The sequence below is a fragment of the Petromyzon marinus genome, chromosome 16, assembly GCF_048934315.1.
Source record: "Petromyzon marinus isolate PM22_M1 ecotype Great Lakes invasive population chromosome 16, UKy_Petmar_22M1.pri1.0, whole genome shotgun sequence".
NCBI lineage: Eukaryota > Metazoa > Chordata > Hyperoartia > Petromyzontiformes > Petromyzontidae > Petromyzon > Petromyzon marinus.
In genome coordinates this window covers 7,978,622-7,993,461 of record NC_133682.1, presented here as the reverse complement: position 1 = coordinate 7,993,461, position 14,840 = coordinate 7,978,622, and the positions used below count along the sequence as shown (strand labels likewise).

Sequence of the window (14,840 nt, the reverse complement as noted above, 5' to 3'; positions counted from 1 at the left end):
AACGTGCTCCTAAGCGCTGTATACAATTAAATCACGTTAGCCTATTGATGCCAATGGTGGAGGAAACTTGTTCTTATTATAGCCTTGATGGTTTTGGTAAAATCATCTTGGGACATTTAGTATCGAAGTGTGGCGAGTAAGCGAGGGATGCTACGCGTGGAGCGGCTGCGGAACGTTTTCGCTGCTTTGGTTCGTTCCCGTTGCCACTCTTCAGTTGCCGAAGGTGAGGATTTGTATTGAGGATCGGTGACTTGGAATCGCTGAGCCCAATGTGTACATTTATTTACTGCGGTATAAAACTAATCACAACATTATACGTGCTGTGTCATGTACGTATTGTGTGACGCATGGGCAGCTCCGCGGTTTAGGACGCACATGCCTGCACACGTTTGTAGATGTGAGGCAATTATTAAGCTGTCTGTATAATCACTCGAGGCATTGTACAGTACGTCAACCAGTTACGACTGCGATACGGCTCATCTGTACAGCTTACTTGCTCATCGATAAATACTCAATGCCAGTGTCGGGCGCACTCGGGACAAACTTACTTTTTCATCCACGCCTGGGATGCGTGTCAAACCCATCGACTTACTTCATACCTTCAAAATTTACCTAATTTATGAAACTACCCACATGTGAGTCATAAATTATGGATAAGAGCCGGGCACAGTCACGCAGGTCAATAGCCTAGGCACGTTTAACAATTTAGTGTGCATTAAAGACCGTTAAGGTGTTTACGTGCAATGAAAACATTCCGTCATGAATGCTGTTGCCATCACATACATACTGAATGCACTGAACCACTAAACTGCCGAATATACAGTACCACTTAGTAATGTCTGCTGGTTACCTTTGTTTACCACCAAAATACGTACAGTACAAACGCCGTGCATTTTATGATGTACACCATCACTGCGTACTTACTTGGGGAGACAAAGGTGACTCAGTTTTTTAATGTTTTTTTTTTTACCATTCTGTTACAACTTTAGCACACGATTATGTATGGTACACTGCGAGGGTTCTCGCCGTTGTTCAAGCCACTCGGTGTAATGGAAGTGGTCGCTATGGATGGACTTATCCCCGCGGTTGTAACTTTCCGACACTGGTTGATGCGAATACAACTCTGACTGTTTATCCTGACAGTTGAAATTACTCGCCCAAATAACGATAGTTATCCTCGAAGTTAACGCGGTCCCTGCAATACAAATGAAGAATTTCCACTACCGCCATCGGATTGTGAAATTTCCATACTCGGCGCCACCGGAGATGTGACGCTCATCAATTATCTTGCCGTTCAGCCTCCTCACTGCATTACCAACAGCGATTGCTTCTGTGGATGAAACTGTCATCATCCGGCAGCGGAGACGAGCGAGACGCGTCGGGTCTCGGCACAGTTCAAGCCACATTCTGCCGAATGAGAATTGGCGCTCTTTGTAGATGGACTTGTCATCGTCATGAGAATGTGGAATTTCAACTTTGCGGCGTTGACATTCTGCGGAGAATTTGGGACCCAGTGTGTGCCCGTGCGGTTACCCTAAGGCTATATAATCCGCGTGTTTACTTCGAAGAACCCACGTGGACTCAACCCACGTGTCTTGTACAACTCCGGTTCCGCCGGAACCGGAACCGTAGTCGAACCCGGATCCACAACCCGGGTCCCGCGGCGTGAACGCGGGAGAGGGGGTGGAGCCTATACAACTAACTTGCATATATTATAACTTTGGCTCCGCCTACGTTGACGTCCCGCAGCTCACATTGGCCACCGCTGAGGGATCGTGCGCGCTGCGTCGGCCAATGAGAGCGCTCGTGCGGGCAGGGGGAAACGCCTACCTTCGCTAGGGCCCGCCCATCCCTACCCACCCGCGCTGTCGCCGTGGCTTTTGACGTGAAAACTGTACTTAGAATGGGCGACGTTTCGGACACTGTCCCTTAATAGATAAATAGGCCAGAGATAGTGCACAATGCGCGTTGGATACTGCACTTTGCCACTATGGGTCCTCACGATAATTATATTCTAAATCTCTTTAAAATTGCTATGCGAATATTTGGCTACTAGCTGTTGAGTAACATGAATTCCTCAATACAAAATTAATTCATATTCTTTGGGTGTCACGTAGATAAGTTCAAAGAAAATAACACAACTACGGCGTTTAGATCGCAACACAAGCGGAAGCTAAGCGGATCTTGTTCAGGGCTGGCCTGGCCCTGATCACGGATGAAGACCGCTTTGTGTTGCGATCGAAACGCCGTCGTTATTTTTGTTATTTTTTTATTTTCTTTGAACCTATCTACGTGACTTTACCGAAAGACCCAAATAATGTGAATTCCTGCAGTCACGAAAGTTTTTTTAAGTCAAAATTTATGAACTGATATGTAACTATTCATGACAATTTAAGCATTGGTCATCGGGAAAAAAAATATCAAATGCAGTCACCAACTTGTATTCACTTTAGGTTTTATTTTGTCACGGGTAAAACCCTTGTTACACCGTAGAAAGCTGGTTCCAACAAACTACTTAAAATCCACAAACTGCACACGGCGAGGTCCCAAGTGGCAAGGTCGTGGCATCAACATGGTGCACGGCTCTAGTACAAAAAAGCAAGGCAATTGCCCGAAACGTCGGCTGTAGGCCACACGTTATTGACAAATGCGTTGAGTTTTTCGCTACTCCATTTGTGTTTGGACGCCACTGTAAAAAAAAATAGCGTCACGACTCGTTTGCATATTAAGCCACGCCCAACATCTATTGACAAAGACAAAGCTCCCCCGTGTAGCCTGCACAGACTGGCGGGGCAAGTGCTCTTAGCGAGCACCCTATGAAGGCCGGCACGGCACAACGAGGGGGTGGGTGGCCGGCACCACGCCCGGCCGCCTTTGTCTCCACCCAGTGACGATGTTTTACTACACACCGCACCAGGTGCTCGTTTGAGGCTGAGTCGACTTAGGGGAGGCCCAGGACTCCGGTTCAGACAGCCGTCACTGGCGTTGACCGTGAGCGGGATTCGATCGGGTGGGCTGGGTTCGAAGCGGCAGTGCGCTCTTACCGCTACACCACCGCTCCCCAACTCTCATTTACACGCCAAATAACACGAAGTGACGGTGACGTCAACCACGGCGCCTGTGCCAGGCTAGGTGCACTTCGAGGCCACGTGAAGGCTCGCTGAGACAGGAGGTCTCGGGACACACCCGGCAGGTGCCATTGGTTGGCTGACTGAGATGACCGGCTGATGGCAACTCGCTGCGTTTTATCCGCCCGGCGCTCCGCTCGTTGTCGTGAGCGTCTGCCTTCGTTGTTGCTGGAGGGCGACTACCAGCCACCCTCCCCGACCCTGCATCGCAAGCCCCGCCTCCTCCCCCCACCGCCAACGTCATCACAGCGAGCCACGCCCACCAGCACACCTCATGAATATTAAACAGCAGCCCCGCCACGGTTCCAACGCCATTTTGTAGGACCGCGCAAGGGGCCCGAGAGCCGCGGAACCGGGGCGAGAGGATTCGATCCCGGGTCTGAAACCCGGCACGGAGGAGACCCCTCGCACGTGTGTGTGTCTGTGTGTGTGTGTCTGTCTGTGTGTGTGTCTGTGTGTGTGTTTCTGTGTGTGTGTTTCTGTGTGTGTGTCTCTGTGTGTGTGTCTCTGTGTGTGTGTCTGTCTGTGTCTTTCTGTGTGTGTGTGTCTGTGTCTCTGTGTGTGTCTGTCTGTGTGTCTCTGTGTGTGTGTCTGTGTGTGTGTCCAAGGCTAAACGCCGCGAGGGGGTGAGGGTGCTGGCTCGAGTTAGAGGAGGGGTTTCATGAAGTGGTGGTTGATGAGCTGCGAGATGGAGGCCGCTTAAAGAGCGGCAGAGAAGTGGGGGTGGGGGGAATTGCTCTGGTCTGGTTCGGAGTCTTAACCCCGTGCAGGTTGCTGTGCGGTGCTGTTGGCTACTGTCAACGCGTGCACGATAGCATACACATGCACGTGACACGTTAACAGTGCGTTCATCGTTTGGGTGGTTTGTCAGGTAAACTAGTTTGCATGCGTGTTGAACTTCTTTCGCTCGTCGGAGGTGACGGGAGAGTTGACCGCGAACTAAACGCACGCAAAAAAGCAGTTCTGAACACACCCGTTCTCAGTCCGTATTTAACAGTGCATAGCTCCAGTGGCTTCCTAACAATAGGAAGGAAGAGCGTTCCAATACAGTTCGCCGCGGAAGGGCTTCTGAAAGCGCCGCGATGCAGTGAATACAATTTGTTTGACGGCTTGCAGGCAGAAGCCGTGAGGATGAGCGCGGAGTTGGTATGATGATGATGATGGTTTAAGCCCCTTGACGAGATCGGCGAAGCGTCGTGGTTCATTCGCCGCATGAGTGGGGGGCTCCCAATGTATTCGTTTCAGCAAACGGGAGCATGCGTTGCAATTGAATCGTGTGGTTAGCGCACGTTTCGGTACGTGTTGATTAGTGTTTGTGTGCGCTCGTGTCTGCCGGGTACACGTGTGTAACGCGTGTGGTGTCCGTGCATGCGTTGTTTGCACGTGTCTTCAGTTGCGCATAGTCTTTCTTGTGTGCACGTTCGCTTACCGTGTTTTGCGTTGGTGCATATCGGATGTGTCGGTGCACTGCGAGAGAGAGAGAGGAGTGCGTGTTGTGGGAGGCGTGTGGAGCGCACACGTGTGTGTGCATTTAACAACAAGTCTCTCACTCTCGTGTGTATTATACAAGACAGCAGGAGGATAATATTGTACTATAATATTTGCATGGCTATATCGTTATATAATTGCCTTTTTGTGCGTTAGTTTGTTGTCCTTCCCCCGCACCTCCGATTAGCGCGGTTGGCTACGTACGGTGCGAAAGAAGTTCTACATGCATACGTATACACAACTGTGTACTTTCACTGCGATGCTACAAATAATAATACATGAGTAGAGGTGTCAAGCTCATTAGCCTGATAGGTCCGTGCATACCCACACAGAAAGAGGAGGACATTATCCGAAACCCTGCCCGCCCCACGTGGCGACGTTTCGGGGCCGCATCACGCAGCCATGACCAGCCTCAAGTGTTACTCCAAGGTGTGGGAGGTGTTTGAGACTCCCAACAACATCACCAAGCTGGCCCAGTGCAAGCTTTGCCAGAATTTTCTCGCGTACCGCCAGAGCACCAGCAACCTGCGCAAACACATCCGCTCCAAGCACCCGGCCGAGTTCGAGAAGCTCTACCCGCCCGACGAGGTCTCCTTCGCCATCCAGCACCTGTCCACCAAGACGGACCCGAGCGACGGCGTGACCGAGGGCGTGCAGTACGTCTTCGAGACCATTGACATCCCGTCGGCCAGCATCCTCACGGCCGCCACGCAGGCCGCGGTGCACGCCGAGGCCGGGACCGTGGTGGTGGAGTCGGCCGAGGCGATCGAGGAAGAGGAGGAGGAGGCGTCCAAGTCGGGCAAGAAGAGGAAGAGGCGCCAGCAGCAGCAGAGTGCGGCGCAGACTTACGCCAAGCGACTGGCCTTCACAGGTCAGGGGAAGCGGAAGGATGAAGTGCTGATGGTGGTGCCCACATGAGAGACGGGTTTTGCTTGATCCCACGTGCTTAAGATGTGGCGCACAGTTTGTGTCGGCATGGAGTCGGCAAAAAAATTTGAGAACCCAGGTTGATCAAAAAAATTCCAGCCACCCCTGAGTAAACAAGAGTTCTCAAGCGTTGATGGTCTCACCAATGGTCACATCAGCAACTTGTGCAAAAAATCCGCACAGTTATTTTAAATTAGTTTACCAATTTAGCATCTTTACATGAATTATAATTTTTTATTCAGTTGTCCATGTTATCTAAATATTCTTTAGATGTTGTAACCATCTATTAAGGATTATGGGCATTTAAAGGAACCTCAGATATAGTTACGTCATACAATACTGTGGTACTACTTTTTGCTTGAGTGGACTTTTGTTTTGTGATGCGACACCGAAAGCGTGAGCCGAACTTTATTGCGAAAAGAATGTCAAAATCTGGCACACGAATTGATAAAAAAAAATATTCAGTTGGTCTGCCATTTCTTATAATGCTTATAAACATTTAAATATAACTTTAATAGGCTCAAATGAACTGTAATTCATATTACATTCGCCTTGGTTCTTTCGGTAAAGTCACGCAGGTGTAAAATTAAAATAAATCACGACGTTTCGGGCGCAACACAAGCGTCCGTCATCAGGTGGGAAAGCCTTGGTCTGCTGCTGAGGCAGACTGTTTTAAAACTTACTCCTTTTAAAGCGGTCTGTCTCAGCAGCAGACCATGCTTTCCCACCTGATGATGGATGCTTGTGTTGTGCCCGAAACGTCGTGATTTATTTTATACCTACGTGACTTTACCGAAAGAACCAAAGAGTATGGATTCCTGCAGTCACGAAAGCTTCAAATCATATTACATTGTGCCAGGAGAGGGCACTTTGAGCTTCATCACTTGTTTTTATAGAGAGATGTTAAAAAACATTTAACTGCAGACACAATTATAGATTTGTGAATTGAGCCGTGACACTGCTGCTGAAAAACAAGCATTGATATCGTGTCTGTGGTGTACGTCTTGTGTGTCCGACTGTGCATGTTTGTGTCTTTATGCCTGTAGTTGTGTGCGTGTGTGTCTGTTTTTGTCGTGTACGCTAGTGGGGAACAGCGGTGCAGTGGTTAGCGCGCTGCGCTACGAACCCGACAACCCAAGTTCGATTTACACTCATGGCCAACACTAGTGACGATTATCTGAACCAGTCGTGGGCCTCCCCGAGGTCGACTCGGCCTCAAACAAGTACCAGGTCCGGTGTGTAAACATCGCCACTGGGGAGACAAAGGCGGCCGGGCGTGGTGTTGGCCACCCACCCCCTCGTGTGCCGTGCCGGCCTTCATAGTTGCTCGCTAACAGACTGTTGGGGCAAGTGCTGTTAAGCCTACACGGGGGTTCTTTGTCGTGTACAGGTCGGATGGCGAGCCCTCTGGAGCAAGTGCGAGGCATCATTCCTCCGCTCTCTCCCTCAAAACACAAAGGCCAAGCCGGCCGCGTCGGAATCGTGGGCGGCTCCCGGGAGTGGGTTCATTCAACTCTCGCACGTCTCCACCCGTTGGTGTTGTTTCACTCGCAAACTTCACTCTCCCCGTTTTACAGACAATGTTGCGACTAAAACGTAGATCTTCGTAGCCATATCTGTGATCCATATTTGTTTTTTTGCGGTGGATTTTGTCGTTACGAATAGATGTCCCAGTTTACGTTGACGTTCTTTTAGATAATTAGCGGAATGAATGACTTTTGTCAGCAAGCTTGACCCTTTTTTGTTATCTATGGCAGACGGTCACCGAGTTTTAAGTCTACTCGTGAAGCATTTCCTCCAAAGACGAGTCTCAAAATAAAATACAACTACCATATAAGACACTAGTGTCATTTAATGATAAATTACTCTGCTCCTCAACTCACGATTCAATGAATTGTTCGGATTCAATGTAGAAACCAATTATTGTATTGTCTTATTTCTGCTGTGCTGTTTGTCTATGTTAATGTTTTGATCTATATAATTTAATCCGTTCCATAATACTTATCATTTGCATATATTTGCTTAAATCATATTTTCAATTACTCGATGTACAAAGTAATGCATTTATTATAGTGAGCATAAGAATTAACTTGAACAAATTGTTGCATGCTTGCTTTCTACCATTCCAACAATAGCTTTTTTGCCAAATGTTGAACTTAGATATTGTGGTATGTATACAATTGACCTTTCTTTTGTCTGTGTATCCTACAGCTATGCTGGAGCACCGTATTTTGCTGCCATCTCTGCTTTGAAAGTGGTAAGAAACTTCACGCGGCCACTTCCACCACCGCCAGTTTACCCGGCATAGTACAACGTTGCAATATCCGACTCGCTGGGGACTGAAGTATAGGCGGAGATTTTAAAATGTCGAATGTCTACAAATATTAGGTCTCCGTGTAAGGGTGGTTAATTGGTCAGAGTGGATATGTAATGTTTGAAAGTTTTGCAGAACCTGCCAACAGGACATATATGTTTTATGTTTTACAACTGTGTGACCGAACTGCATGCTGTGCTGAGATATATGTCAGTGAATACGTGCGTGAAGTTTATAACCAGGTGAGAGTCAATTGAGACAACATCTCATCTGCAAGGGAGGCCTGGGGTGCTAAATACTGTATAAAATATCTGCGCTCAGGAAAAAAGAACAGTACAACCACAAAAATCAACGTACATATTTACTCGCAAGTGCACTGTTTACATAGTTATATAATTGTGCAAACCTCATGCATGCAATGCTTATAGATCACAATAAACTAGAATAGACAATATTCTTAGTTTTTTTCGGTAAAGTCACGTTGAAGAGAAACAACAAAATAACAAAATATATATAAAACAATAAAAAATTCTCACGACGTTTTAACCATAACTCAAACGGTCATCATCAGGTGTGTCGGTTTGCATAAATTTATTTTTAAAACGGCATATTTATTTATTTATTTAAAAAACCGTTGGCGTCACGCGCAGCGATTGGCAGTTTGCCCAGGACTAGTCCATCTATTTTTTTATATATATATTTTATATATATTTTGTTATTTTGTTGTTTCTCTTCAACGTGACTTTACCGAAAAAACTAAGAATATGAATTACTGCAGTCACGAAAGCTTTAAATCAAAATTTAGAATAGACAATGTCAATTTGCCATCCATCCCAGTGAACTTAATCTCCAGCTGAAGGGATGGTCAACTTCTAAGTTATAAATGCAGACTTTACAATGACCTGAACTGTGGCGGTTTTATTAAGCCAATCATAGTGGCACAAGCCTGAAATCTAGTGCTTTGGAGGAAAGAGATGGGTGGAACCACATAGGATTGTGAAACTCCTGTTGCTGTGTCTTAAGGTGGCCAGGAGATGGCAGTACAGCAAATGAGTTGTGAACTTGTCAATGCAAAACTTTCTGTTGCCTCTTGATTCCTCCAACCTCCAACTTAATTCACCATTAATTGGCCAAACTTTCCAATGCAGGACCCACCTTTAAATTAGTTTTAAGACTTCGTGAATATTTAACGGAGAAATAAATGACATTAAATATATTGTGAAACTTACACAACTGTGGTGGTATGTATTTGTACGAACAAAGTGTGGATCTAAAATTTAAGGGCAGGGTGGTGTACGTCTGTACTACACCGGGACTGCATGCCCAAGCTGCTGCCTGGCAGTGTCTGACCAGTGCTTGTCTCCACACCGTGCCAGTCTCACTTGTCTCTGTGTGCACCCGCTCCCAGGGAGCCGACCTCTCCCATGTGTTCTGCACGAAGGACACAGCGGTGGTTATCAAGTCCTACAGCCCCGAGCTCATCGTTCACCCAATCCTGTAAGTGGACCTCCATCACAGCCTGGCACCTTCATGATCCACACACCGATAAGCCCCTTGAGCAACTTAATAATGGCATCCAAATTACTGAAGAGGTCCTCATTGACTAGATTGGACATTCAGTAGTGGATGAAGCCCAGAAATTACCTTACATTATTTCATTCGTCAGGTCTGGAAAACCCATACAGGTAATTTGCTCACAAAAGGTTACTTATGGATCCTAATATGTAGTAAGATGTTACATGTCTTGTTTAAGGTCTTGCAAGAGCATGTAACATGTAAACCAAATACATAATTTCTAGGTGTCGTGGACCCAAGGCTGCATCCGAACTGGTGTTACAAGCCATGAGATTATAATTCCTCTTGTTATAGGGGGAATTGCTCCTTCGAAAGGCTCAATTGCAACTTGTGACAGGAGGGTATCAGCCACAGAACGAACAGTCCCTTATAAATGTGAAACCGATATACGTTTGCCAAATTACTTCATTGCAATGTCATAACAAAGATGAGTCGGCCACTTTAATGCTAGTGGTTAGGAACCAGCTGCAAATATCAAATAAGGTTTTGTGAGTTTTTTCTTATGATCCCTTGCAGCTTAACTCCCTTATCATCAGCCGCACCTCCGATTAGCATGGTTGGCTACGTACGGTGCGAAAGACTGTTGGAGGAAGCCCTCCACGAGTCACTGCCACCTCTCTCGAATTTGTGATGTAACAATCGCTTAACTATTGCATCTTAACTATTGTACCAATGATTGAATCTTAGCAATGACGAATAAATTAAATTCACCACCATTCCACTCATCCTTGAAGCTTCACCCACGGTGTTCAGTGAAGCAACGGTGCAGTGTGCACATGAGAGTTACGTGCGTGTTTGTGTGCTCGGTGTCCTATTGTGTAGGGACCACGAGAACATTGGGCAGGAGATGGACACATGGTTGCCACGTCTTAACTCCCTGGTGGTTGGGCCAGGGCTCGGCCGTGACCCCGAGATCCTGGAGAATGTCAAGGTCAGCCTTGGGTTGCCCGGGAACACGCGGGCACCAGTCTGAAGCAAAATAGAAAACCCAGCGAGGAAAACGCTGAGCTTCAGCGGCCACACACAATGACTCGTTCATCATGGCACTCAGTTACTACGATTCTTGGCCTTGATAAGGAGATAAGGAGATTTCTCTGGGCTCACTTTTATGAGTCCAAGATAGTGATGTGTATCAGGTCAGGTACCCACGGGTGACCTGCGAAGCGGGCCACAGCTGTTTTTAAGCTTGCCTATTCAGATGCAGGCTGGACATGACGTGAACATGATGTGATGAACATGAGCTAATGAAAAATGGCACCCGACTAATGTAGGACTCTAGTCCAGAGTTCATATCATGACCTTGTCCATGCATGATCACTTCATATGGCAACAAGTGCGTTGAAACCCCAACGATTTCCACTGAGCTCTTAATGAAATAGATTGATGACGCCGACAAACAGATGTGCCCACTTCATTACGTGCAGGTCAGTAAAATTCCGGTCACTGGGTAAAAAAAGGCCAGGCCGGTTGTCTTACAAGTTCAGTTTATGCTTGGTATGCATGTTTTTTTTCCCAAAAAGGGTGAATATCAACTATACAATCCTGGTAGCATTTTGCTCTGTGGACATGATGCACCTTTTTACAATTGCCAGGTCTCTCCGGATGTATTGGGAACTGATGTTCTTTTTCATCCATTTCTGAACAGATTATTATTGAGAAGGCAAAGAGCAAAGGAATTCCTATTGTCATTGATGCTGTAAGTACACAATCTGTTATGCACACTCCCACATGTGTATATTGACCATATGTATCTGCAGCCAGAAGATAGTGCAGAATTCTGATAACTTTGTTATGCTGTGAATGAAATACATCTAAAACTAATACAGCTGTTGGTGCACCATGAATGCAATTCAACAGGTTACTCTATGATGTAAAACTATTCCCTTCAATTAAAACAAATATATGAAACAAGTGGACATTTTAGCAAAAGGGCACTCCCATCAGCTTGCTCTCTCTTTCGTGGTATTTCATGTGACAGGATGGCCTGTGGCTGGTGACACAGAACCCTGCTCTCATACATGGACACCGGTTCATCATCCTCACCCCCAACGCCATTGAGTTCAACCGGCTGCAGCAGACGACCGTGAGGGATCATGATGATAATGAAAATGGTTACACCCATTATGAAGTTAATCTGATTATTGTATTTTGTAATGACGATGATGTGAAATGTTGACAGTTGATTAAATGTTGACGATTAAGATGGCAATTAGGTTTAATAAGTTGAAGGTGATGACCAGCATAATGATCTGGACTTGAACTCACCATCTCTCGAGAGCAATGCTTCTACCAATGGAGCAATACTCAGCAGTCATACTTGTTAAAACTATATAAGGCCACTACCAAAATGCCTTGGTTTGGCCAAGACAGACCAAGTTTCAAAAAGCCTGTCCAAAAGCATTTGAAAAAAATAGGATTTTGTTCCATTGTAAAATTTTCTAGCCTTATTATTGACGCTTGTTACAGGCAAAGGGTGGGGCTATCTAAGTAGCGAATGGATTCACATATTTGGTGGGGTCAAGGTCAAAGAGAGCAAGTGGTTAAGTGTGGCTATGTAAAAGTTGACGGCTGATGGCTGGAGAAACTGCCAACACACCATGTGTCGCAGTTGAGCCTCCCATGAATTTGGTAGCTATATAATCCCAGCAACAGGGAGTGTACACCGGTGACGGACAGGTGTGCATTAGTATCGCGACGTCGGACATGACGCCATCCTTTGTGGTCATGCTGAGTCTGGCCCACAGCTGGGAGAGGGCACGGCTGTGCAAGGGAACAAATACGCGGCGCTCACGCAGCTGTGCCTCGCCCTGGGAAACGTCACCATCGTGCAGAAAGGGCAGGAAGACCTGGTGTCGGACGGGGAGACCGGTGAGTTACTGTATTGCAGTTGAGGCTTCTATCCTGAATAACACTATATAACTAATGTTGTTGAACCAGCAAAGTACACGACAGAAGCAGTTTGGTCCTTTTTTTCCATTCTAAACTACGTGCAGTTCCACCACAGTTTATTTTATTATACAGTGACCACTGCGGCCACCACAGGCTGTAGAAACCTCAAAAAAGATTTGTTCACCAAAGTTTGTAGTTGGATGCTATCTCCAAGTCTGATTCAACCGTGATGTCATACATATGCATGCATATCAAAAATACTCTTGAAACTGGACATCTGTGAAAGACTACTGGATATCTGTGAAAGAGCTTCAAAGCTCATTAGATTTCTCCAGGATAAAGATTCTGATAGCTAAAATTGCAGCTGGTAGTGGTTTAAAATTACACATTTCTTTACACTGCGCCTGGTGCAAGTCATTTGCACTGCTCAAAAGCTACCATGCTGCAAAGCAAATGCAGCAGCTCGTGTCTGGAAGAAGTAAATGGGGGCTCCACCCCTGATCGTGCAATTCCACGGTAACACATCGGCGCTTTGCCCTGTGCCGCTTATCTCATCAGTGCTCGTGTGTGAGCACGAAGGCAGCTTCCGCAGGTGCGGTGGCCAGGGCGACCTCCTTTCTGGTGCCACGGGCATCATGGTTTACTGGGCCCTCGCCGCCAACCCCACCATCTCCAACGGGTAATGAATGTGCCCCCATATCACGGGCATTTCACACTCGCAAATACCAACAAGCTAAAGCTGATCAAGCACGCATTCAAGTCTAAATTGTACAAGACTTTTGTGTCATCTGGTTATAAATTAATTTAATTTCTAAGTCAAAATTAGAACTCACTGGTTATATTATAAAAGGTTGATGCACCCAGAATTGTATTGAGTTCATTAAATGTTTTGCTATTTAAAGTCTCGAACAGTATTTGACAATAAAAAATAGCTCCAAGCAAGTCTCGCATTTACTACTTTTTAAGGTGTCACAAAGTAACTTGCAAGATGCCCTCTCCAAATCTAAGTTTGTTTTAAAATTCTGGCCACCGTCTGCAATGAAGCGCCCTTGCCAAAAGCATGATTATTGTATATGTTGTTTTAAAAAGGTAGCACTAAGTGATATTCAAGAATGTTTTAACATATTTTTGAAATATCCAGTGTCCTGTTTTTGTTCAATTGTGCAACCACAAAGCCACAACGAGCGCGTGTGTTCCCATAGCGTGAACCCTACGCTGCTGGGGGCGTACGGAGCGTGCACTCTAACGCGGCAGTGCAACCGCCAAGCCTTCCTCAAGCACGGCCGCTCCACCACCACCGAGGACATGATTGCCGAGATCGGGCCCGCCTTCCGCATGCTCTACGGGGACTGATTGCGCTCTCCAGCCTGACCTCCCACCCCATACTGCTCACCCAAGCACATGGGACAGCCCCGATCAAACAGCATATTAAATCTTCTTTGGTTCTTTCGGTAGTCACGTAGAATGAGAATAAAATAATAAAATAAAACAAAATTCTCACGTTTCGGCCACAACACAAGGCTACTTGTGTTGTGGCCAAAAAACGTCGTGAGAATTTTATTGTTTTATTTTATTCTCATTCTACGTGACTTTACCGAAAGAACCAAAGAAGATGAATCCTTGCAGTCACGAAAGCTTTAAATCGGAGGCATATTAAATCTTTGCTTTTTTCTTACACCGAGTATAGAAAAGCGCTAACCTGTGCTGTGTAAGGATGACATTTGGGGGTGAAATGGTTTTGTTCAAAATTTAAGTGCCACCCTTTCTAGGGAAAGTGTGATGATTTACAAGTTTTATTTAATGCGTAATTGACAGTAAGACACATTTTTTCCTCCTGCAATATAAACCAGAGCATTAACTGCAGTGTTTCTCCAACCGAATTGATACTGTGCACAAATCCCACAGGATATGGCCATGCTTAATTATAACTGACAGCAGGATTTAAAACATTCAAATGGATGAAGCAAGCAGTGCTAATGGTGAGGGGGAGGCACCCCTCCTGAGAAAATGTTGCCTTCAGTCTCGTTCTGTTGAACGTGGCAGGGTGAACTTGATCATTAGTGGAAAATTTAAATAGCCTGCATTACACAGCCGCTTTTGAGGAGAGGTGCAGTTTTTACATAGAAGTAAACAGCAATTTGGTTTGGCAAATTATCTTAAGGTTTTGCCACACCTTCATCAACACTCTTATGATGTGCAAGATGTATTTGGGTGTGGTGATTAAATACACAATGATAGCTACGTGTTTATAATATGCCAAACAATGGGTACTATTCAGGCTGTCCTATATCACTCAGATTTAAAAGTTGTACAAAACTGAAAATAAATGTTTTGAAAATCTAAGCAACCATCTTGATTGTCCCTGCACCTGTCACCATGGTGGTGTTTGCGCTATTTGAATGTTATGCATTGCCTCCTGCACACAGTTATATAATTTGTATGCAAGAAATAGTTTATTAAAAATATTTGTAACTAGGAACAGAGGGGACTTGCATTTAGCTTAAATTAAGCTGATGGCA

General features: G+C 45.8%; 1 protein-coding gene across 8 annotated transcripts; it reads left to right on the top strand.

Moving 5' to 3' along the window:
- Positions 1-11: 11 nt before the first annotated feature.
- Positions 12-14,664, top strand: NAXD (NAD(P)HX dehydratase). Of its 8 annotated transcripts, none has more exons than XM_032955297.1 (11): positions 32-223; positions 4,949-5,487; positions 6,934-7,075; positions 7,755-7,800; positions 9,266-9,354; positions 10,255-10,363; positions 11,078-11,128; positions 11,411-11,515; positions 12,177-12,300; positions 12,880-13,000; positions 13,524-14,664. In XM_032955297.1, exons 2-11 carry the CDS (start codon positions 5,019-5,021, stop codon positions 13,672-13,674), a joined length of 1,407 nt encoding a protein of 468 aa, XP_032811188.1. In that variant the 5' UTR covers positions 32-223; positions 4,949-5,018; the 3' UTR covers positions 13,675-14,664. The 8 variants fall into 8 exon arrangements, with proteins under 8 accessions (XP_075923591.1, XP_032811188.1, XP_032811187.1 ...); XM_032955296.2 differs by lacking the exon at positions 32-223 and adding an exon at positions 3,394-3,505; XM_032955298.2 differs by lacking the exon at positions 32-223 and adding an exon at positions 3,523-3,539.
- Positions 14,665-14,840: the final 176 nt, after the last annotated feature.

What these genes read in the sequence shown, in the direction of transcription:
- NAXD (XM_032955297.1), top strand. Translation starts at nt 5,019, where the DNA reads ATGACCAGCCTCAAGTGTTACTCCAAGGTGTGGGAGGTGTTTGAGACT. An exon ending in ACTCTCGCACGTCTCCACCC is followed by an intron (nt 7,076 to 7,754) that starts GTTGGTGTTGTT and finishes TGTATCCTACAG; the next exon opens with CTATGCTGGAGCACCGTATT. An exon ending in AACCCCACCATCTCCAACGG is followed by an intron (nt 13,001 to 13,523) that starts GTAATGAATGTG and finishes GTGTTCCCATAG; the next exon opens with CGTGAACCCTACGCTGCTGG.